Source organism: Sus scrofa, chromosome 13 (assembly GCF_054392235.1).
Source record: "Sus scrofa isolate SSC_HxYL_T2T_F1_AM1 chromosome 13, Sscrofa_HxYL_maternal_Yorkshire_Landrace_v2.0, whole genome shotgun sequence".
Taxonomy (NCBI): Eukaryota; Metazoa; Chordata; class Mammalia; order Artiodactyla; family Suidae; genus Sus; species Sus scrofa.
Genome location: NC_139395.1, coordinates 75798774 through 75823523, shown reverse-complemented (window position 1 = coordinate 75823523; position 24750 = coordinate 75798774). Strand labels below are relative to the sequence as shown.

General features: G+C 39.4%; 1 protein-coding gene across 4 annotated transcripts in view; it reads left to right on the top strand.

Annotated features, from left to right (window-relative positions):
- Nucleotides 1-24750, top strand: part of SUMF1 (sulfatase modifying factor 1) — a 90563-nt gene that overhangs the window by 4774 nt on the left and 61039 nt on the right. For 2 of the 4 annotated variants that reach the window (XR_014822359.1, NM_001244932.1), the window contains 2 exon segments: nucleotides 10022-10195; nucleotides 13574-13648. The exons of 1 other annotated variant lie outside the window; for it this stretch is intronic. Coding sequence is in view for 2 of the 3 variants with exons in the window: in NM_001244932.1 (NP_001231861.1) it covers nucleotides 10022-10195; nucleotides 13574-13648 (249 nt within the window). In the remaining variant the exon portion in view is untranslated. 4 annotated transcript variants of the gene reach the window in all.

Sequence of the window (24750 nt, the reverse complement as noted above, 5' to 3'; positions counted from 1 at the left end):
GCATAGCATTCCTTTATTAGATATGTCATCAGAGGATATTTTCTCCCAGTCTGTGACCTGTCTTCTGAATTTCCTGACTTTGTCTTTTAAGAGTGGTTTGTTTCTAGATTCTTTTGTTTGTTTGTTTGCATGTGGATGTCCAACTATACAGCATTTGTTGAAGAGACTGTCTTTGTTCCATTGTATTGCCTTTGCCCTTTTGTCAAAGATCATTTGATTATGTTTATGGAGGTCTATTTCTGGTCTCTCTCTGATTTTCCATTAACCTATTTGTTTGTTTTTAAACCAACACATGTCTTGGTTACTGTAGTTTTATAGTAAGTCTTGAAGTCTCTCTCTCATACACACACACACACAAAATCACAATTACATGCAAGCATCATTATTCTATAGTGACATTCTTTTCGAAGGAGTATGTACAAAGGACTTGGAGAGGAACAAAGGATTCATTCTTTCTGGACGAGTCTGGAAGTGCTCAAAGAAGAAGCCACATTAGGTTAGGCCTTTGAGGAGGTATTTTCAGGAGTTGAAGCTGAAAGGGTAGGTTAAAGGATGTTGCAAGAAGGAACATAGCATGAGTATAAAGCATTGTGCAAGTGCCTGGTGTGTTCTGGGAAATGTATGTAGTTTAATGTTTCTGGAGGTGACATTTTAACCCTTTATAATGTAACACTTTTTAACTGTGAGTCTTCTAAAAAATATTTTAGGAGTTCCCATGGTGGCTTAGTGGAAACCAATCTGACTAGCACCCAAGAAGATGCAGGTTTGATCCCTGGCCTTGCTCAGCGGGTTAAGGATCCGGCATTTCTGTGAGCTGTGGTGTAGGTTGCAGACCTGGCTCAGATCCTGCATTGCTGTGGCTGTGGCGTAGGCCAGCAACTGTAGCTCTTATTTGATCCCTAGCTTGGGAACCTTCCATATGCCGTGAGTGTGGCCCTAAAAAGACAAAAAATTTTCTTTTAAAAATTAATTTAATGAGCACTTGGCAAGATGAAGGACACAAATAAGTAAATAGCACTGGGCTTCACCCTCAGGGAATTTTCAGTTTCACTAGAAAGTTATACCTGTAAGAATTGTCTGGAAAACAGTCTAGATATTTTCGAATTTTACTTAAGTTCCCTCTCATTAAAAAAATACACAGTTCTCTAAAAAAATACAATTCTCATTGAAAAGTGTTCTGTACAGCTTATTATAAGAGGTAGAAAAATGTTTTAATCTCCGTGTATCTTAAGAGAGTTGTTTGAAAAGGCATTTAGGATGGTGAAATGATAAAATTGTACGTGGTACTTCTGTAAGTTTGGGTAAAGTCAGTTGGTTTTCTGTCTGAGGGTATTTTGATCAAGTATTACTTCCCCAGGTGTCAAGGCACGATTGAATGCCATCTCTTCTGTGACATCTCTCCTCCAGCAAGGAGCAGTGTTTCTTTCCTCTCAATTCCCATACCATTTTGTCATTATCTGATGGAAACTTGTATATTTTTTCAAGTAATGTTATTTGTATAATTATTTAATATCTCATGTCACAAGGGAAGCAATTTTTGAGACCTGTTTTAATTTCTGTATCCTCCAAATGCTTTACACTTTTAGGCATTGTGTAACAGTTTCTGGAATTGCCTGTTACCTTTTTTTGTTGGCTACAATATTGAGAATCTGCCAGGAGAATAACGGTATCAGATACATTTTTTTTCAGATACTTTTAAAAGTCGCCTTTAGATAATGCTCTTTCTGCTGTATCTCACCCTTCCAAAAAATCTGTGAGATAGTTCCACCCACTTTAAAGGTGTGACACCTAAGCCTTTTTAGACTCATAAAGGCCAGAGCTCGAAGGAACTTTAAAATGTCATCCCATCCATGGTTGGTGTCAGTAGAGTGAAAGGATGATAGAGACAGACAAGCCCTGGATAGATCGATCGATTGTTGCGATGGCACTCTGTGGACTGATCTGGGGAGCTTGCTGCTCTTGTTTTTCACCTGGCTTGCTCCTGAGCCTTTAGCATTTTTTTTTTCCTTTTTTCACTTTTTAGGACCACACCTGTGGCACGTGGAGGTTCCCAAGCTAGGGGTCAAATCAGAGCTGTGGTTCCCAAGCTAGGGGTCAAATCAGAGCCATAGCCACAGCAATGCAGGATCCGAGCCATGTCTGTGACCTACACCACAGCTCATGGCAATGCCAGATCCTTAACCCATTAAGCAAGGCCAGGGATTGGACTTGCATCCTCATGGATGCTGATCAGATTTGTTAACCACTGAGCCTCGATGGGAACTCCTAGCTTGTTCACTTAGGTTTGAGGAGAATAAAGAAGGAAAAAGGAAAAGAGCTACATAAAAGAGTTACATATAAGCTTATTTCTTTTTTGTGTGTACAAGAAAAATCCCACAGTAGCAAGTGAAAACTGGCTTAAACTGATTTTAAAAAAGTAGGGGAGGGGAGGTTCATGCAGGGACATCGCCCCATACACAGGTGGACCCAGGGCGTCAGACAGCATCTCCAGATCTCTGTTTTTGGCTCTCTCGGCAGCTCTTCTTTCTTGTGTGTTGGCTTCATTTTCAGGTAAGATCCTTAATGCTACTGATAAAAGAGCAGGAAGGGACAGGGAGCTTTTCTTTCCCTCACAGCTCCAGCAGAAATTATGAGATGAACTTTGATTGGGTCATGGGCCCAGCTCTAGTTCTATCTCTCTTATCCAAAGAATGTGATCATTGGTGAGGCCCGAGTTCCTGGAGATGAAGCAGTTGTACAACTCCTCCTTAGTCATATGTTCTTAGCTGAAGAATTGGTTTCCTGAGGGATGTCAGATGCTCGGACAAGAATGGGGATGAGTGCTAGGTGGGCAAAAATAATAGATGAGGCCTGAGTGTGTAGCCCAAATACGGTGCTAGTGATAATAGAGTCACTTCGACTTTATGTGTACTTTTGGCTTGCTTGGGGGTGGCAGAAACTGTGGTGTGGCAGAGAGTGTTTGAACTCACTTCTGAGGAGAAATGGATTGTGGAAATCTGGACCTTCCTGAAGACTTGATTAAAGTGGTTTTCTTTTGTTTGACACAGGGTCCTGTGGGGTGAGAGAACTGATGCTCCGGATTTCACTAGGATGACATTTTACATTTGTAGGACAGAGACTTCACTTTATTAGTATAAATTGGGAATTATGATCCGGTCAGAGCCATACAGGCTATTTTTATCTGTAGTCTCCAGAATGGAAACTTAGATTATTCAGTGCTGGCTATCTCTGATGGTTAATGAAAGAAGAAAAGGAAGTAGAAGAGGAAGAGGAAGAGGAAGAAGAACATGAAAGCTTTTATTAGATTATTTTAATAGTAATTTTAAGCTTTCATCTGAAGACATCTATGTTTCTGCTTCTTTGCAAAAGCTGCTTAAAATTCTGACTTCTCTCTCAGAACTGAGGAATCTTATGTCCCAGATGCTTGGAGAATAATGAGAATAATGTGTGAACCTAGTTCAGTCTTTGAGGAGAGTCTGTTAAACAGCTTTCACTATGATGCAGACGTGCTATCCATGTCTGGGATGGTGTTATAAAAGAAAGAATTTTTATAATTATTATGAATAAATCAAATGGTAAATTTTTCATTGTACTTCTGATGTCACTGGTTCAGTCAATAGTTTTTTCTTTATCCCCTCCTTCCTTCTGCCGTGAACTATATACTGTATTAGGAGCTAGGGATATAGAAATGAAACCTTTATTTCTGGAACCTGGGGTCTAGGGCAGGTGAAAGTATGTACTCTTTGTGTCACTTGTTAGGATAGAGGGATGTTTTTCACAGGAACCCAAATGAGGGACATGAGATCCGGCCAGTGGAAGGGAAGGCTTTCTGCAGGAAGTGATCCTTGAACACTGATGTTCTTCATGGACAGACAGTACAGGTGGAGTACCGGTCAAGAGAGATGGAGAGAGATGAGGCTCTAATGTTTAGCTATTTTTTTTTTTTTTTTGTCTTTTTGCTATTTCTTGGGCCGCTCCCTCGGCATATGGAGGTTCCCAGGCTAGGGGTCGAATCGGAGCTGTAGCCACTAGCCTACGCCAGGGCCACAGCAACGCAGGATCCGAACCGCGTCTGCAACCTACACCACAGCTCACAGCAACGCTGGATCGTTAGCCCACTGAGCAAGGGCAGGGACCAAACCCGCAACCTCGTGGTTCCTAGTCGGATTCGTTAACCACTGCGCCACAACAGGAACTCCATGTTTAGCTATTTTATTTTACCGTGTAAGATGATGGGGATTCCCTGAAGAATTTATGTAGGAAAGTGGTACAGGCAGATGAACATTTTATTTTTTTTTTCCTTTGGATAGAGAGTACATTATGTGATTTTAAAATTAAAAAATAATATAAACGGGTGTATAGTGAAAAAGTTTCTGCTTATGTAATAACCATCCCCTCAGACAACCACTGTATGAGTTTCTTGAATATCTTCCCAGAGCAGTATTCTTCAAATGTAAGCAAGTACAAAAAAAATATGTGAGTCTATCTTCTCCCTCACCGCCTTTTCACATGAATGTAACTTACCACGTTTTCTAGGTGCAACTTGCTTTGTTCACTTCTTTCTTTATCCTGATGAGATATCTTCATATCAGTATATTAAAGGTGTCTCTTCTTTCCCCTCTGTTTTCCTTCTTTTTCTTTTCTTATGGCTGCTTGATTTTCCATTTTACAGGTGGCCCACAGTTTAGTCAGTCAACCCCATATTGAAGAATGTTTAGGTCATTTCCATTCTTTTTCTGTTCCAAGCAGAGCTTTAATAAATTGTGTTGGAGATAGAAGACAGATATTTCAGAAAGTTTAGTAGGGGCTTCAGTTTTTGTTGTATGAATGATTGAATGGAAGGTTGATGGCTTAGGGAGGAGCCAGGAGAAATGTGCAAGGACGAGACTGGAGACAGGGAGACAGCTGTGAAACTATTGCATTTATTTGGGAATAGGAACAGGGGGAGACTAGAGGGGCTTATATTTAGGAGACCCAGCAAATCTAGGTAGTCTCTGTAATGTTGGGACAGGAATGGTCAAGAATGACTTCTTAGAATAATAATAACACATTAGACAATAAAACATTCATTACTTATATGTCATAGATGAAAATAGCACCATCTTCATTGGGAAATAGACTTGAAGGCAACCACTAGCAAAGACAGTGGAAATAGAAAGTGGAACTCAATGATTGTTGATTGCTACTTTCTATTACTCCTGATCTAGTTTTTCTAACTCTTCTGCTCTTATTGCTAAGTCACATTCTTTCTATTCCAACTGGTCATTTCTCCTTGATTTCTTTTTATTTTTACTTAAATAGAGTTTAATTTTTAAAGTCATTTTGAAATATAAAGTTTTTAAAGAAAAAGCTCAAATAAACAAGCTAACTATATATCTAAAGCAGCTCAAGAGAGAAGAACAGACAAGACCTAAGGTTAGTAGGAGGAAAGAAATCTTAAAGATCAGAGCAGAAATCAATGAAATAGAATCAAAGAAAACCATTGAAAAGATCAATGAAACGAAAAGCTGGTTCTTTGAAAAGATCAACAAAATTGACAAACCCTTAGCCAGACTTATCAAGCAAAAAAGAGGACTCAAAGCAACAAAATTAGAAATGGAAAAGGAGAAGTAACAACAGACATGACAGAAATACAAAGGATTGTAAGAGACTACTACATGCAACTATATGCCAATAAAACGGAAAACCTAGAAGAAATGGACAAATTCTTAGAAAAGTACAGTCTTCCAAGACTAAACCAAGATGAACTAGAAAAGATGAATGGACCCATCACAAGAATTGAAATTGAAACTGTGATTAAAAAACTTCCAACAAACAAAAGTCCAGGACCAGATGGCTTCACAGGCGAAGTCTTTCAAACATTTAGAGAAGAGCTAACACCTATCCTTCTGAAACTATTTCAGAAAATTGCAGAGGGAGGGATACTCCCAAGCTCATTCCATGAGGCCACCATCACCCTGATACCAAAACCAGACAAAGATACCACAGCAAAAGAAAACTACAGGCCAATTTCACTGATGAACATCGATGCAAAAATCCTCAACAAAATACTAGCAAACAGCATCCAACAATACATTAAAAGGATTGTACATCATGATCAACTGGGATTTATCCCAGGGATGCAAGAGTTCTTCAATATGTGCAAATCCATCAGTGTGATACACCGCATTGACAAACTGAAGAATAAAAACCATATAATCCTCTCAATAGACGCACAAAAAGGCTTTGACAAAATCCAACACTCATTTCTGAAAAAAACCCTTCAGAAAGTGGGCATAGCAGAAACCTACCTCAACATAATAAAGGCCATGTATGACAAACCCACAGCAAACATCATTCTCAATGGTGAAAAGCTGAACGAATTCCTGTCGAGATCAGGAACAAGACAAAGATGTCCGCTCTCGCCACTATGCTTCAACATAGTTTTGGAAGTCCTAGCCATGGCAATCAGAGAAGTAAAAGAAATAAAAGGAATCCAAATTGGAAAGGAAGAAGTAAAACTATCACTATTTGCAGATGACATGATGCTATACCTAGAGAATCCTAAAGACTCTACCAGAAAAGTGTTAGAGCTCATCCATGAATTTGGCAGTCGCAGGATACAAAATTAATACACAGAAATCGATGGCATTTCTATATGTTAACGATGAAAGATCAGAAAAAGAAATTAGGGAAGCAATCCTGTGTACCATTGCATCCAAAAGAATAAAATGCCTAGGAGTAAACCTACTTAAAGAGACAAAAGACCTGTACTCTGAAAACTATAAGATGCTGATGAAAGAAATCAAAGATGACACAAACAGATGGAAAGATATACCATGCTCATGGATTGGAAGAGTTAATATTATCAAAATGACCATACTACCTAAGGCAATCTACAGATTCAATGCAATCTCTATCAAATTACCAAGGACATTTTTCACAGAACTCCAACAAAATATTTTAAGGTTTGTTTGGAAGCACAAAAGACCCAGAATAGCCAAAGACATCCTGAAATAGAAAAACGGAGCTGGAGGAAACAGGCTTCCGGACTTCAGACTATACTACAAAGCAACAATCATCAAAACCATGTGGTACTGACACAAAGACAGAAATATAGATCAGTGGAACAGGGTAGAAAGCCCAGAATTAAATCCACACACCTACAGCCAACTAATCTTGATTTCTTTTTTTCTTCCTTGGGTTGAACTTTTGTTTTGTAGATCAGAGATTTGACAGTTCCTAAGCTGCTGAGAAGTCAGTAAGTTAATTCTTCATCAAATGATTTCAAAGCAAGATGCTGTGTTTGCAGTGTATATTCATTTTATTTTATTTTATTTTATTTTATTTTATTTTATTTTATTTTATTTTTTTGTCTTTTTTGCTATTGTTTGGGCCGCTCCCGTGGCATGTGGAGGTTTCCAGGTTAGGGGTTGAATTGGAGCTGTAGCCATTGGTCTATGCTGGAGCCATAGCAATACCGGATCCAAGCCGAGTCTGCAACCTACACCACAGCTCAGAGCAACGCCAGATCCTTAACCCACTGAGCAAGGCCAGGGATCGAACCTGCAACCTCATGGTTCCTAGTTGGATTTGTTAACCACTGAGCCACAACGGGAACTCCTGCAGAGTATATTTCTGATGGATGGTATGATTGGGTTCCTTTTTAATAATTAAGATATAGGGAGTTCGCATTATGGCTCAATGGTTAACGAACCTGACTAGCATACATGAGGATGAGGGTTTGATCCCTGGTCTTGCCCAGTGGATTAATGATCTGGTGTTGCCATGAGCTATGGTGTAGGTTGCAGATGTGGCTCAGAGCCCAAATTGCTGTGGCTGTGGTATAGGCAGTAGCTACAGCTCCCATTTGACCCCTTGCCTGGGAACTCTCATATCCTCAGGTGTGGCCCTAAAAAGAAAAAAAAAATTGATATATAAATGACACACCATAAAATTTGACCTTTTAATGTGTACAGTGTTTTTCTTAAAGTACAACCACAAGGTTGTACAACCATTTCAGGACATTTTATCACCCCAAAAACAAACCCCATACCCATTAGCAGTCATTCCTTATTCCTACCTCCCTGCAACCTCTGACCATCTCTAATCTACCTTGTCTCTTTGGGTTCACCTCTGGACATTTCATATAAATGGAATCATACAGTATGTGCTTTTTTTTAAGGTGCACCTACAGCATATGGAATTTCCAAGGGTAGGAGTCGAACTGGAGCTACAGCTGCTGGCCTACGCCACAGCCACAGCAATGAGGGATCCGAGCAGTGTCTGTAAACTATACCACAACTCACAGCAATGCTGGATCCTTAACCCACTGAGCGGGGCTGGGGATTGAACCTGCATCCTCATGGATACTAGCTGGGTTCTTGATCCATTGAGCCACAACAGGAACTCTTATGTGACCTTTTTTTGAGTGGATTATTCCATTTAGTATAATTTCTCAAGGTTCATCCATATTGTAGCATGTGTTGGAACTTCATTCCTTTTTATGGCTGAAGTGTTTTTTATGGATGTATGATATTTCGTTTTTCTGTTTATCAGTTGATAGGTTTTCAGGTTCTTTCCAGTTTTTGGCTATTATGCATAATGCTGCTATGAACTTTCATGCAGGTTTTTTTTATGAATGTATGTCTTCATTTATCTTGGGTGTAATCCTAGGAGTGGAATTGCAGGATCATATGGTAACTCTTTATATAGTGTTTTGAAGAACTGACAGATTGTTTTCTAAAGGGACTGCATTATTTTGTATTTTTACCAGCCATGTGTGAGGGTTCCAGTTTCCCTATATCTTTGTCTGTTTATTATCCATCTTTTGGTTTATAGTTGTGCTAGTGGGTATGAAGTGGCATTCACTATAGTATTTTTTTTTTTTTTTGATGCCCTTTGTCAAGTGGAAGTTCCTGGGCCAGAGATCAATCTGAACTTAGTAGTGACCTATGCTACAGCTGTGGCAATGCTAGATCCTTTAACCCACTGTGCTGGGCCAGGGATCAAACCTTCATTTTGGTGCTGTAGAGACGCCACTGATCCCCTTAGGACACAGTGGGAACTCCAAGTCTTGCTGTAGTTTTGGGTCACATTTCCCTGGTGACTCATGGTGCTCAGCATGGACCTGCATTTATTAACCAAAAAATTTGTGGTGTGATCCTCAGATCTTATGTTCAGTGCTGGGAAAACAGATGTGAACATGGCAGCCTTGGTTGCTGCCCTCTTGGAGTTCAGAGTTTATGTGAGACAGTAGATAGGGTCAAAGTAATTGCAATTAGAGTTTTAATAAGGCATTAAATAAAGACAATACATGTTCCCTTAGTAAACTTTTTAGGTTTTTCTTTTAAGTCTTTTCCATTGTCATTGGGAACCTAGATTGCTTAGTACATTTTTAAAGATATATATGGCTTTTTTTTTTTTTTTTCATTTTAGGACTGCACCTCTGTAATATGCAAGTTTCCAGGTTAGGGGTCTAATCGGAATTGCAGCTGCCAACCTATGCCACAGCCACAGCAATGCCAGATCCAAGCCATGTCTGTGACCTATGCCACAACTCACCACAGCGCTGGATCCTTTACACACTGAGCCAGGCCAGGGATGGAACCCACATTCTCATGGATGCTAGTCAGGTTCATTACTGCTAAGCCATGACAGGAGCTCCGTATATGGCATTTTAATATTTGCTTCTAAAACTAATTTAAAAGAAATAACGTAGTAAAGGAAAAAAGGTATACAAATGTGTAAAGAAGTGGAACATTCTCCCTGTCTCCAGCCATTAGTAGCCTGGTGACTTGCTCAAGACCTGTTCCCGTGGCATGTGTAGATATGTATTATGTAGAAGTTTGGCTAAAGAAAGTACCATCCTAGAGAATTTTCACTTCTTTTTGTGACTAGTCATTCACTGAAGAGTGGAGTGGTTTTACTCACTTGACGGTGATCTTTGCGGCGGGGGTTGGCTCACTGTTGGGTGCTCGCCGTGTGCTGGCTCACTCAAGCTGTGATGGCTTGACTTCCCATGTTTCCCCTTTTGCTGCAGATGGTCCCCATCCCTGCCGGAGTCTTTACAATGGGCACAGATGATCCTCAGATAAAGCAGGATGGGGAAGCACCTGCGAGGAGAGTTGCTATTGATGCCTTTTACATGGATGCCTATGAAGTCAGTAATGCTGAATTTGAGAAGTTTGTGAACTCAACTGGCTATTTGACAGAGGTAATGGGGACGGGAGGGGGAGGAAGAACTCCATCCTTTGACCGCTTCTTACTTCGTGCCCAGCATGATGCTAAGCACTTTATAGATATTTCATCTCGTTTTTGTTCTCATAGCTACCCAGTCAGACAGGTTATTTTTTCTTGTGGCAAACTGGGGATTAGCAGAGTGCTTTGCCTTGAGTCCCACAGCTGGTTCATGGTAGAGCTGGGATTCAGGCCTGGCCAGTGTGTCTCCAGGACCTGACTTTTTAACCATTATGCTCTAGTGTGTGCTTTAACTTGCCACAGAGCACCCCTGTCCACTCAGGATTTTTGAGAAAACAGCATGTAAAGTGAGGCCACTTCTCCTTCTCAAAAAATTACGGTTTGGTTGTTCTAGAAGCATTACATAATTAAGTAATAGATGCAGAAGTGCGGCTTTGCATTTTTGTGGTTTTATTTCAGTGCCTGACAACTCATAAGCTTTCCTTTGGCAGTTCCAGGCTTTATCCTGTGGTCGCTGAATCACAAAGCAAGGTTCTGAAAGTGGATGTTTGCCCTAAGTAGAAATAGGAAGAGAGAAACTTTCTAGTTTATGAAAGTTTCTGAAAGTGTCTAAAATATCTATGCTATGTAGCTTTCCCATTTATTTTCTTTCCAGGGGACTCTGCTCTTGTGTTCAGTTTGTGGAGTCCTTGTCCTTGTTTTTGTTTTTCATTTTTTCCAGGCCAGAACATCTTTTTTTTTTTTTTTCTCAGAGTGAATGTTGGAAGCAAAACACCATCCAAATTTGTTTTGCATTTCTTTGGAATTTCCTAAAATATACAAAGTGGTTATCTTTTTATACCTGTTTGTGGTGAGAAGTTGTTGTTCTTTTTATTTTTTGTCTTTTTAGGACCACACCATGGTACATGAAAACTCTCAGGTTAGGGGTTGAACTGGAGCTAGAGCTTCCTGCCTATGCCACAGCAACAGCAATGTGGGATCCAAGCTGCATCTGTGACCTACACCACAGCTCATGGCAACGCCAGATTCTTAACCCTCTGATTGAGGCCACGGATCGAACTCGTGGATACTAATCCGGTTTATTTATTACTGCTGAGCCACGAGGGGAACTCCAAGTTTTTTTTTGTTTGTTTTATGAGGATACGCTCAGATTAAGTTCCTCAGTGGTCTGCTGAAGTTAGAACTTCCCTTAGAACAGGATCTTCATCTAGATAGAATAAGCAGAATTGAGGGCATCTGGGAACATGGATTGGGAAATACTGCATCTGGATTTCTATTCCCCTCTAACTGAAATTTAGCACTTCCTTCATTTGAGAAGCAGACAACATACCACAGTAATGGTAGTGGTATTTATATTGTCATTAATATAAATCACAGACATTTGTTATTATATCATTGTTGTTGCAGAGATCTTAAAATAATTGTTTGCTTTCATCCCCACTTCAGAAATGATAATATGAGATTTTATTTAATATGTTTAAAAAGAGCATATATATTAAAACACACACATATATGTATGTTACTAATAGCACACATTGGCTTTATTAATATTTTGCTGTAACTAGTTTTCTTTGTAATAATACTGATTTTATTTTATACATTTAAACATTCCATTCTGGAAAGGCAGTCCTTAAGCTTTACCATACTGCCAGAGGGGTCCAGGGCACAAAAAGTGTTAAAACCCCTGCTTTGGATAAAATTCTTCATATTTTTATGGCACTGTACAGTTTTTTTTTTCCCATTTCTCCAACTTTACGTCATACTTCCCTTGCTGACCATGTTCTAGCCCTGCTGTTCTGTCTATTCCTTGTAAACTTGATGCTCTTTCCCATCTTGAGAGTTCAGCCCACTTTTTCCCCCTGGTTGGAATTTCCTGCCTCCTTTGTCTGTCCCCCTTTTGCATGGCTGGCTCCTTCTCATTCTTGTATTATCTCAGCTTACATATCCTTCTCAGGGAGGCTTCCTCTGCTCATTCTAGCAAAAGGAGACTTTTCTCTTTGCTCTCTACCTTACAAGGTCAAGTAAAATTGTAATTATTTTCTTCCTTTCTTCGACTTGATTTTTGTTTGTGTCCCCATATATAAGTGCTCTCAGGACAGAGACAATACCTATGTAACACTGGCCTTGTATCTCTGTCATGTAACCCAAAGCTAGGCAACTGGTATGTGTTTGATGCATGTTGTTGAATGAAGGAATGGTCTGGGTACTCAGGTATGTTGCTGCCACAGGGGGGTAAAGGAAGAATTGCTGGAGTGAAGAAGAGGTGATGAGCTCTAATCAGGAAAAGGAGTGTGAGCCATTCTTAAGGGCTGAAATATAGGGATGTAGTATGTAGTGAATATTATCCAGTAAGGAGAGGATTGGACCAGAGGTAGAGATATGAGTGTCACTTAAAGTGCTAGTGAAAGTTAAAATGATGGGATTGCAGGAGTTTGTTGGGCAGCAGGTCCATGTATCTCAGAGCATGACTTCTTAGACCACGTATGTTAGAATCACCAGCTTAGTTGGTCACACGTGCAGGTTCCTTGGCCTCACTTCTGACCTCCAGAATCAGAACCTCTGGGCCTGGGGAGCAGGAATGTGTGGCTTTAACAAGTTGGCCAGGTGACCTCAGCTGTAGAAAACCTGGGAACCACTGGTGCAGAGCAAGAGAAGAGAAAGCTAGGGCAGATGGCTGGATGCCACGGTGTTTTGGGGGCTGGAAGACGAGGCTGCGTATTTCAGGAGATGAGTGAGAAGGGTCAGAAATGGAGGAGGAAAACTCCAAGAATAGAATCAAGGGGGCCAAGGGACTAGGGTGGATGTTTTCAGAATGAAGTCGCATGTGGCAAAGAAAACCAGGTAGATATGGACTTGAGGCAATAATGTTAAATAAAAACAATTAAAATACAGATTTCTGCCTGGTGCTTGACTTGGCCACTTGAGATTTATAAGCACGGTCGACACCTTCGTGGGGCTCAGATGTGTCAGAATATAGCAAACAGTGCCATTTGATTATTTCAGCTAGATTTCAGGAGCAGAACAAAGGACAGACGTTGGTTATGTAAACTGACATGTAAAGAATACTATTATTTTCCTAAGTCATTTGTCATACTTGGGGAGATGTATTTCCATCACCGGGAATAATCACATTCTCAAAGCTAATCTCTTCCAGTCTGCATTCTTATCAGCTAAATGAGCCTTAAATGAAAATGGTCTCCATAAGTGGCATTAACCTGTTTTAATAGGAAGCCAGATGCTTTTAACTCATTTCTGAATGCTTTGGGAGGTCATAAAACAAACTTAAGTTCATCTGGATGAGGAGAATCACTTGAATGGTGTGCAAAGACAATGGCACATGTAAAACACGTTACTACAACCTTTTCTGGATTTTTATTTCTTTCCTTTCCTTTAGGCTGAGAAGTTTGGTGACTCCTTTGTCTTTGAAGGCATATTGAGTGACCAAGTGAAGTCTGATATCCAACAGGCAGTAAGTAACGTTTAAATAGGCTCTTGTATTTCTCTCCTGCTCATTGGAAAGTGCTTGGGTGAAAAAGCCAAACTACAAGTACTACTCTCCCTTTCCCCAACACCTTACCTTTCTCCTGCTATAGATTTGCCCATAGAACAGGCCCATGGGCCAGGGCACCGTATCCTGAGGAAAATGATACAAACCCAGGGTGGTATCTGAAGTGCTGGGTCTGACTGGAGTTTCTGTCTTGTGCACAAGTATAAGAGGAGCTCAGCTGGGATTCAGATAATTCTGGGTTTCTTTTTCTCATAGCCCTTTCTGGTATGGAGGGTTAAATGTGAATGTGCTTTACTTCTGTTCTTGAAGTCTTGGTCTTGTCCGGTGCTGGTATGGAGAGAGAAGGTCCTAATTAAACATTTGTGAATTCACATGATCAGAGTGTATTTATGAAAGGGGCCCTTTGGTCTGGGTGTTCACTGGAAATCGAGCCTGGGACTGGTCCTTACCATCCTGGGGGCGTACCCTCTCTCATAGAGGGGGTCCAGGGAAACCATGGCAACAGAAGAGCAGGCCTCCATAAGCACCTGTGTGGTGAGTGGAACTTGGGATTTCTGTTCCATACATTTCAGTTGGTTTGTGTATGTTTGAATAGTTGTTTAGTCACATATCTCCTGAGAAAGTAGAAAGTATACAAGGGAAGCAGTGTGGGTAAGCTGCTAAATGAGGGTTCACAAAACAAAGCGAGCCGAGCATGCACAAGAAGCAGGAGGTGGTGAGAGAGGAAAGGAAATGGCGTCAGCTGACTCAGGGGCAACTGATTAAGATACAGACATGGAAGGCAGGAATTCTACCCTAATCTTCTTTTGTTGTACAAGTTCCCTTTCAACTCCAGACTGAATTTCGTCTTTGTGTGTTGACATCACTGTTCTCTCTTGTGAGCAGGAGTGCCAGAAAAATTAAACTGTCCTGGCTTGAATTTGCTTTCTCTTCAAACTAATGTAGCAAAACTTGTGAGGTGAAGGAGAGGAGCAGGTGAGGTCAAACCAGGCTTGCTCTCAAGTCATTTATAGGAGAATCAGGCAACTTGTATGTATGTATTTTAGATAAATGTTTAAAGAAAAAATGACCAATTTCCATCTGAATTTCAGAGTCTTTACTCATTACAAGTTTATATTACAAGTCTATTATGTAATCTGATATACCTACCCCACCCCCCCCTTTTTTGAAGGACTTTGAGGTCAGATTGGCTTCGAGATGATGAGCCAGGAGCTCAGGACGAGGTGCCCTGTTTCATGATAGGGAGTTCAGATGAGGGAAGGCTGTTGCACTTATTTTTGTAATTTATGCTTTCAGATACAAGGCCCCTTGTCACTTGAGAACCTTGGAGTGCATTAGGCATAAAGCAGAGGCAGATTATTGCCACGCTCTGAAGGTGCCCATTAAGTCTGTAGTGAGGTGTGCGTGCTCGTAACTAGGAGGAGGATGGGCTGCTCTCACTAAGGTCGTGGTGTTGATCACTTGCTTAAATGCTCATAATGGAAAAGCAAACCTTTTAAGCATGTTTAGAAAGGGTTGGAACTAGTGAAACAAATCTGTGGGTGATCTGAGAGAGCTAAGTTTTTGTTTTTTCACTGCCCTCTTAGGGCTTAACATAACCTCATGCACCAGACAGGCTTTTAACCCAGTGTTTCCAGAAGTGTAGGACTGGGGATGGTGCACCCACGAGGTGACCTTAAGTAAAGAAGCAGGAGATAATACCAAATCACATACTCTCAGGCCTCTTTCAAGACCGGAGTAAATTAAGAAGGGTGCTGGCCTCACTAGCACTCGGCAGCATATGTTGATCTCCTTTTTAACACAGAAAATAGGCCCCAGAACCTTCCTCAGGCTTCATTGGTTGGCTAGATTTTAATATTGTTTATTTTTATGTATGTTGTAAATGTAATTATTTTATAAAATTGTTTACTTTAATTGGTTTAGATGTTTACTTTCAGGTAATTATTTTAAATGTTTCATGTAATTATTTTAAATAAATGTAGTTCTACATGTCATTATTTACATGTCATAAATATTCTATTATGACATGTTACACTAGTAATATAATTTTTCTTTTTTAGAGAAAGCTTTTTTTTTTTGGTATTTTTTTGCTTCTTCATGGCATGTGGGGTTCCTGGGCCAGGGATTGCATCGAAGCCACACTTGCAGCCTGTGCTGCAGCTGGAACAAGATCCTTAGCCCACTGTGCCGGGGTGGGGGAAGAACCTGCGTCCCAGCACTCCGGAGATGCCGCCAATCCTGTTTCACCACAGTGGGGACTCCTAGAGAAAGCTTTTTATTGTAAAAGAAAACACAAATGGAATATCATGCAAAGCAAATGTGTAGCTTAGAGAGCTATGTGAAGATGAACATGCTTGTAACCTTCTCTTAAGTCAGGAATTCAAATTTTGCTGTCTGTTCCTACCACCCCATTCGTGTGCCACATCCTTATCATCACCCCCTCTCTCCCTCCATCCTGCTTTTTAAAGTGGAGGATTCCCTGCATATCTTTATAGTAATATCACCAGATGTGTGTCCCAAGACTACAGTGTTTAATATTGTCCATTAAAAGGAAATTTGTGGAGTTCCCGTTGTGGCGCAGTGGTTAACAAATCCGACTAGGAACGTGAGGTTGCGGGTTTGGTCCCTGGCCTTGCTCAGTGGGTTAGGGATCCGGCGTTGCCGTGAGCTGTGGTGTAGGTTGCAGACGTGGCTCGGATCCTGCATTGCTGTGGCTCTGGCATAGGCTGGTGGCTACAGCTCTGATTAGACCTAGCATGGGAACCTCCATATGCCACGGGAAGCAGCCCTAGAAAAAAGGCAAAAGACAAAAAAAAAAGGGAAATTTATATTTTTTAAGACTCCTAATCTACAGATTTCCCTTCAGTTACCCTGCTTCTCCCCAACCCCTAGTCCCTGTCTCCTTTTTTTCCTAAATGACTTACCTGTGGAAGAATCCAGGATGTTTAACCTGAACACCTTCCTACAGTCTGAGTTTTGCTGTTTGCCCTCTTACAGTACAGCTCACCCGTTCTCTCTGTCCTATATGTTTCCTGCAAGTTGGTAGCTGGGTCCACAGGCCTATCAAGACTCATGTTTGAAACTTATGGCAAGATCTTAGATAGTGATGTGGTCTTTTACCAGGAGGCACCTGATGTCTGCTTCCCCCTCTTTTTGTGAGTTACTGCTGTGAATGCTCAGTGCCTAGGTTCATTAGTTCATTGGGAGTTGGAAGATGTTGATTATGTGATAGTTTTTTTTTTCATTTATTAATTGAGATACTTTTGGTTTCCTCACCTATTTTGTAAACTTATGGTACAGAAAAGGTAAGGTAAATGCTTGATTCTTTACTAGCTTTTAAGATTATGAAGTGATTCCATACTGTGCTCTGAAAGTGACCAATTAGATTTCTATTTTAAAAAAATTAAACACTTAAAGAATATTATTATAAATTTACATGTAGTTTTAGGAAATAATACAGAGATCCTGTGTATTCTTCCCTGGCTTCCTTCAATGGAAGCATTTGTGTAACTGTAGTACAATTTCACAACCAGATAATTGACAATTAATACAACCCACTTATCTTTGTCTGGTTTCACCAGTTTTATGTGTATTCATTTATATGTATTTATTTAGTTCTATGCACTTTTATCACAAATGGACATTTGTATAATCACCAGATTAAAAAAATCTTCATGAACCTTTGGATTTAAAAATATTTTATGGGAGTTCCTGTTGTGGCTCAGTGGTTAACGAATACAACTAGGAACCATGGGGTTGCAGGTTCAATCCCTGGCCTTGCTCAGTGGGTTAAGGATCCGGTGTTGCCGTGAGCTGTGGTGTAGGTTGCAGATGTGGCTCAGATCCCGTGTTGCTGTGGCTCTGGCGTAGGCTGGCAGCTACAGCTCGGATTGGACCCCTAGCCTGGGAACCTCCATATGCCGCGGGTGCGGGCCTAGAAAAGGCAAAAAGACAAAAAAAATATATATATATTTGTATATATATTTTATGGGTTTTATTTGCTTGAGATTAGTACTTATTGAATTTCAAATTTTGCTATTTTGGGGTGTGGAGTGCCTCTTCAAGTTCTCATGAGTTCTTTTGTTTCTTTCTTTTGAAAACAGCTTTTTGAGATAGAATTTATATCCTGTAATGTTCACAATTTTAAGTGTACAATTTATTCAACTTTTTGGGGTGTATTTATAGAGTTGTGCAGCCATCACCACCCTCTTGTTGTGGACCATATCCATCAGCCCAAGAAGGAACCATGTGCCCATTTGTAGTCCCTCTGCTTTCCCACCCCAGCCTTTGGCTCCTGTCCTGAGTCCTGAAGTAACCCTGGTAGTCTTTGAGCACCTCCCTGCTTTCTGTAATGACAGAATCTCTCCCCAACCTCTAGCCTGGAATCAGCCATTTCTTTAGGAAGCACTAGTACCTTTTAGTAGAAAATAGTGTTTCAAGGACCCTGTCTAGGTTCCAGATGTGCTCATTGCCTAAAGTTGGTCTTTGTTTCTAGGCCTCTTCAGTGGGCAGAGCTGTTACAAAATGCTCAAGGAATTCACACCGATGTTTCTACTTTAGGGTTTATAACTTAGCCTGTTTTGTATTACATGTATTTCCTTCCTTCTGTACTGAGAATCCTGGTTCTCAAGGGCACAGGTGATGGTAGAATCAGAATTACCAATGATTATTCATTTATTTTACATACATAGCAGTCTCAAAATAACAGGACTAATGCTATCATCACCAATGTCATTACAGAGACCAGGTCCAAAAAACAAACAGGTTTTACATATGCTTTTCCTGTTTCTCTCCTAATTTTAAAATTGTCGTATTATTTCTGCATTATCAGAGCATGTGTCTATTATATAGAGTACTCAGTTCCACCACAACTATATGTTTAATGCTTTCTATGTTCAGTGTCTCTCTAGTCATGTGATTAATGAAGCTTTTTCTTTACTAGATTTTTAATGTAGTGGTCTTGGGAACAGTATTCCCTGAGTTTTTGCATGTTATAGCAGTTGCTCAGTGGCCTTTAGGCTTTAAAGTGTTCTGCTGGATATGTAATCTTTAGTTGACTTTCATTTTCCTTGAGAATCTTATATGTGTTATTATCTTTTTCTTTTGAATTGCCATTGAAAGTTTGATGATAGTAAATTTTTCTTTCCCTTGAAAGTTACTTAAGGTTTTTTTTTTTTTTTTTTTTTTTCCCCTAGGCACCCAAGGATTTTTTCCCCCCTTTTTCTTCAGTATCTAGTGATTTTACCAGAATATATCTTGGTGTTGGTCATTATGGGTCAATATTCTTAAGTATGGGATGTGTTCTTTCATTATGTAGCTTCACAGATTTTTTTTTTTCTAATTTTAGGAAATTTTTCTTGTAGTTTGTGCTTTTTTTTTTTTCTCTGCCTTTTTGTTTTCTTCTTTAGGAACTCAATATACCTGTTTGTAGGATTCACTTTTAGTGTTTATCACTTTCTTTTGAATCATTTCTATCTCTTTTTTTAATTGAAAATTTTCTTTTCATCTTCTTTGTCTCTTAAGTAATCTTATGTTCATTTCTGACGTGACCTTTTCTTTTGTTTTAGTTGTTTCTTGACTTCTCTACCTCGTCTTGAGTTTGTTGATTCTGATTTATTTTATTCTCTCATGAATCATTTTCTTAATGCCGTTGACCTCATTTTGAAATGGCACATTGTAGCAGGCTTTTTTTTTTGATCAGGACTTAAGCTTTAGAAGGGGGAATGGTCCAGGGCAGCTTCTGTAACTTCACAGACTTCCTTCTTCAGTTGTACTCATTTAGGCTTTGAAAATATGGCCTCCTGCTTCCTCAGATTTCCTGCATCTCTCCCCCCCACTCCTTCTTTTATCTCCTCTCATTTTCTGGAGTTTGATTTTATTCTCTGAGGTTTTGCATTGGTGAGGGGCTTTGTTCTGGAAGTGAACCCTGGCAGGTCAGTGTAAAGGATTCATGTGACAAACTGTACCAGGATCTTCATACTCTCTTACTGTGGGTCACTTACATGCATGCATCACCATGGTGGGCAGACTTGCTTCTAGTTTTCAGTGTTATCTCACACTGAAATTCTCTGCTTTCCAGTGATACCTGTTGACCACTTTGGGATTTTCCTCTTCACAGGTCTGATGACTTGCTGCTTTCCCCTATCCAGCCACAGATACCATGAAGGTTATATGGCTGTTGGGAGTTTTTTCTCACCTGTTTGTATTCTGGTTTTGAATCTTATCACATAGATTGGCTGTGCATGTTGTTTTTGAGTTTGGGGTGTTATCAGGTTGTTCTGTCTGGTTTATTTATTTCTTAAATTTTTCTTAATTTTTAATTTTTTGGCTGTACCCACAGCATGTAGAAGTTCCTGGGCCAGAGATGGAACCCAGTGACAATGCTGAGTCCCCAGCCCCTAGACCACCAGGGAACACCCACTCTGTGGTTTTATATGTTGGTTTGGAGAGATTCAAGATCTATGTTAATGCTGCTGCCATCTTTTTTTTTTTTTTTTTTTCCTTTCTTTCTTCCCTTTTTTTTTGTTTTTTTTTTGTCTTTTTAGGGCCACACCTTTGACACATGGAAGTTCCCAGGCTAGGGGTCCAGTTGGAGCTGTAGCCGGTGGCCTACGCTAGAGCCACAGCAACACAGGATCTGAGCCGAGACCTATACCTCAGCTCATGGCAACGCCAGATACTTAACCCACTGAGCAAGGCCAGGGATTGTACCTGTGTCCTCATGGATGCCAGTCAGGTTCCTTAACTGCTGAGCCACGACAGGAACTCCTCTTTCTTTTTCTTCTTTTTTTTTAGTGTATAAAGTTTTCAGGCAAAACACTGATCTGGCTCTCAGGGTTTGCTTGTAAAAATAAACTGTATGAATTTAATGGTTTAAAAGAGAATACATATGTGTGCTGAATTTTGCCTATTTGTGATTATTATTTGGATGCTGAATTTGAAACGGGGTCTTAAAAGATGTAGATGTCAAATCTTAGAAATTATTAGGTTGGCTTTTGTTGTTATGTTGCTGCTTCTGTTTGTTTTGAGATATTTTTACCCCACATCACTTATTATTGAAAGATAATTTTATTTAAAACATTTAATTTTTTAAAAAGTATGTTTCATTTTTATACTTGTCTGTCTCTTAAATCCTTGACAGAGGAATAGCCACGAAGTGGGAGAAAACAGTTGCTCTTGGTGGGAGCCTGAGAAACAATGATCATATATTGGTTTGTGGTTTGGCACTTTCAAAATTGTTAACAGTTTAAGGAGGTGAATTCCTAAATGGGTATCCTTGATAAAGGAGGAGTATAGGCTATTTTGAGATATTCTTTTCAACTCAAAGGCAGTTTCAGTGAAGATTCAGAATTACCAAGGCTGCTGCTGCTTTTTTTTTTCCCTTCTTTTTTTCAATTAAAAAAAAAAAAAGCAATTTCCAAACAGTCATATCCTGCCCAGGCAGTGCTGGGAGCTTTGTAATTTGTATGATGCTAGGCCAGGACAAAAGGCAAGGAATAATGCATCCTGACTCTCTCATTTAGAGCATCCTGACAACTGGAGGAAGACTCTCATCTCGATAGAGAGCCGTGAATAAGAGTGTGGTTCACTTTCCTAAATGTACATGGGGAAATGTGTAATGAGAAATGCCTCAAGGCACAGCAAAATTCTGGAGGTCACATCTGCAAAAATAAATATTTATAAAATCTTTAGTAAGTTAACTCAGTGGACTTATTCAGCCAGAAGGTGTTCAGAAAGGGAAGTTCCAGTATATGGGAAAAATAAAATAACTCAAAATACATGTACAGTGGATACAAGGTTCCACGTCAGTTTGGATGTTGAAAGTTTTCCTATGTGGTAGCCTAACCAGCATTTCCCTGAACAATCTCAGGTCAGCTTTTAGAATTTCTTCTTTTATACAATCACCAAGACTCTTTTTTTTTTTTTTTTTTGTCTTTTTGCTCTTTCTTGGGCCACTCCCACGGCATATGGAGGTTCCCAGGCTAGGGGTCGAATCAGAGCTGTAGCTGCCGGCCTACGCCAGAGCCACAGCAACTCGGGATCCGAGCCGCATCTGCGACCTACACCACAGCTCACGGCAACGCTGGATTGTCAACCCACTGAGCAACGGCAGGGACCGAACCCAAAACCTCATGGTTCCTAGTCGGATTCGTTAACTACTGCACCACGACGGGAACTCCTCTTTTTTTTCCTAAACTGATTTTGGGGCTTGTTTATTTGTAAAAGCGCATAAGGAAAAGATCACAGCCTTTGAGTCAGAAGAACCTGGTTTTGAATCTTAGCACGGCACTTTACCAGCATTTTGGAAAAAGTCACTTAATATTTTTGCTATTCCTTTTTTGACCTTTTAAATTTAAAGTTTTTGAATCTTCTTTTTTAATGGAAGTATTTAGTCTGCAGGTTTATTTCTGAGGGATCCTTTTAGTTTCTTAAGTTTTGTACTTTATTTGTAATTATCTCTAGATATTTTCTCTTGTCCAATATCATTTCTACTTTAACCCATCCATTGTTTATAAATTTTCATTTTTTGACTTGCAGTTATTTTATTATCATTTCGGTTACTGATTTCTGACTTGATTTCACCATAGTCAGATGGTGTCTTTTTTGTAAAATCAGTGCTTGAAATTTCGTTGAGGAGTTCCTGTCGTTGTGGCGCAGTGGAAATGAATCCAACTAGGAACCATGAGTTGTTCGATCCCTGGCCTCACTCAGTGGGTTAAGGATCTCGAGTTGCTGTGAGCTGTGGTGTAGGTTGCAGACGTGGCTCGAATCCCACGTTGTTGTGGCTCTGGTGTAGGCTGGCGGCAGCAGCTCCAATTAGGCCTCTGGCTTGGTAACCTCCGTATGTGTGGGTGCGGCCCTAAAATGACAGAAAAGGAAATAAAAAAATTGTTGAGGATAGCTGTATCACCTAAGAGCATTGCCTTCCATAAATGTACCACATGTGTTTGAAAAGAATCTACCTTTTTCATTAGTTGGGTGCAGTATTCTACACATGGCCATTGTAGAAATGGAGTTAATTGTATTGGTCAAATTTACTACACCCTTACTCTTTGACCTCAGTAATTGCTGAGGAAGATGTTGAAATCGCCATGTAAGATAGTAGATTTGATCATTTCTCCTAATGATTCTCTGTTTTTGCTTTGTATATTTCAGAAATATGCTCTTAAGCTTAGAAGTATATTAGTGCTTAAGCTTTAGAAATATATTTTCCTATTGAATTGAACACTTTATCATTATATAGGAATTCTGTTTTTCTCTAGTGTTTTTTATCTTAAAGTCTATTTTGTCTGATATTTACACAGGTATACCAACTTTCTTTTGGTTAATATTGTCTAATATATTCTTTTTCATCTTTTTATTTTTAGTCTTTATATATCTTTGTATTTTTAGGTATATCTCTTATAAATATTATATAGCTGTATTTTTAAAAAGTCCATTCTGACAGTCTCTGTCTTTCAATAAAGAATTTATTATGTTTATTATGATTATTGATATATTGGGGTTTATTTTTAGCATTTTATTCTTTGCTTTCTTGTTAGCCCATTTTCCCCTCTTCTTTTTCATTCAAACTCTTGCCTATTTTTTCTATGTTTTCCTCATTCCACCTGTTCTTTTCCTCTTAGAAGTTATATACTTTGTTTTTTCATTTAAATTAATTTAATATTCATGTTTCAAATTTAAAGTTTAGTTCATCAGCTTTTTTGCTGTATAATACTAGACCTTGCTCTAATCATCTCCATCCAACTTATATATTACTGATAACAATTATTTCATTCTAATTTGTTTGCTTCCTCCATTATTTAGACATTATTAATGAATTCGTATATAATGAATATTTGTTTACCCCTATAAGTACTAATATCTGTGCCCTCTTTTCCTTTTTGCATTCAGACAGAATATTTCTTCTGCCTAAAAGACATCCTTTGGTAAATGTTTTTGACATTAACTGTTTTAAATATATTTATTTTGCTTCATTATTGAAAGACATTTTCACAAGTAAAAATTTTAAGTTGGCGGTTATCGCTTGTCTCTGCACTGAAGGGCTTATTTCACTGTTTTCTGGCTTCTGTTGTTGCCATTAAGAAGTCACCCATCAGTCCCTTGCTGTTCCTCTGTAGGTGATCTGGCTCTGCCTGCTTTTGAAATTATCTTCTGCCTTTGTTACTCTATAGTCTCACTATGATGTGTCTAGGTGTTGACTTCTTTCATTTTTCCTGCTTGAGTTTTATTGGGTTTCTTGGATCTGAGGACTGGTGTTTTCAAAACAAATCTGGCTTATTCTTAACTGTGATCTTCTTGAATATTGTCTTTCCCTTTCCTCATTCTCACTTCCCTTTGGGACTCCAATTAGGTTTTTTTTTTTTTTTTTTTTTTTGCCTTTTTTTAGGACTGCACCAGCAGCATATGGAAGTTCCCAGGCTAGGGGTCCAATTGCAGCTGCACCTGCCAGCCACAGCCACAGCCACACCACAGCAATGTGGGATCCGAGCTGCATCTGTGACCTACAACACAGCTCATGGCAACACTGGATCCTTAACCCACTGAGCAAGGCCAGGGATCGAACCCACATCCCCATGAATACTAGTCAGGTTTGGAACCTGCTGGGCCACAATGGTTACTGCCCCAATTAGATGTTGGTTAGACTTTGCCACTGCATCTTCCATGTCTCTTAACCTCACTTTTGAATGAATATATACATTTCTACTATATATACATATATATATATTTAATTTATATATGTATATACTTTATACTATATTTAGTGAAGTATTCCATTTTAATTTCTGTTAGCTTTTGGCTGTATCGTTGGTATTAATTTTTAGCAGTTTCTCTAAGAATTGGAATATGCATATTCGTCTTCTCAGTCTACTCTAAAGTTAACATTTTAACACTTTATGTAATTATAGAAGTCTTATAGCCATATAGGTTCTTTTACCCTACATTCTGTGTTATAGTTGTCATATAGTACATCTTTATACATTGAAAAAAATCCAAGACAGTGTTATAGTTTTTGCTTGCAAACATGCATACATATTTTTTATAATTTAAAGAAGTAAATT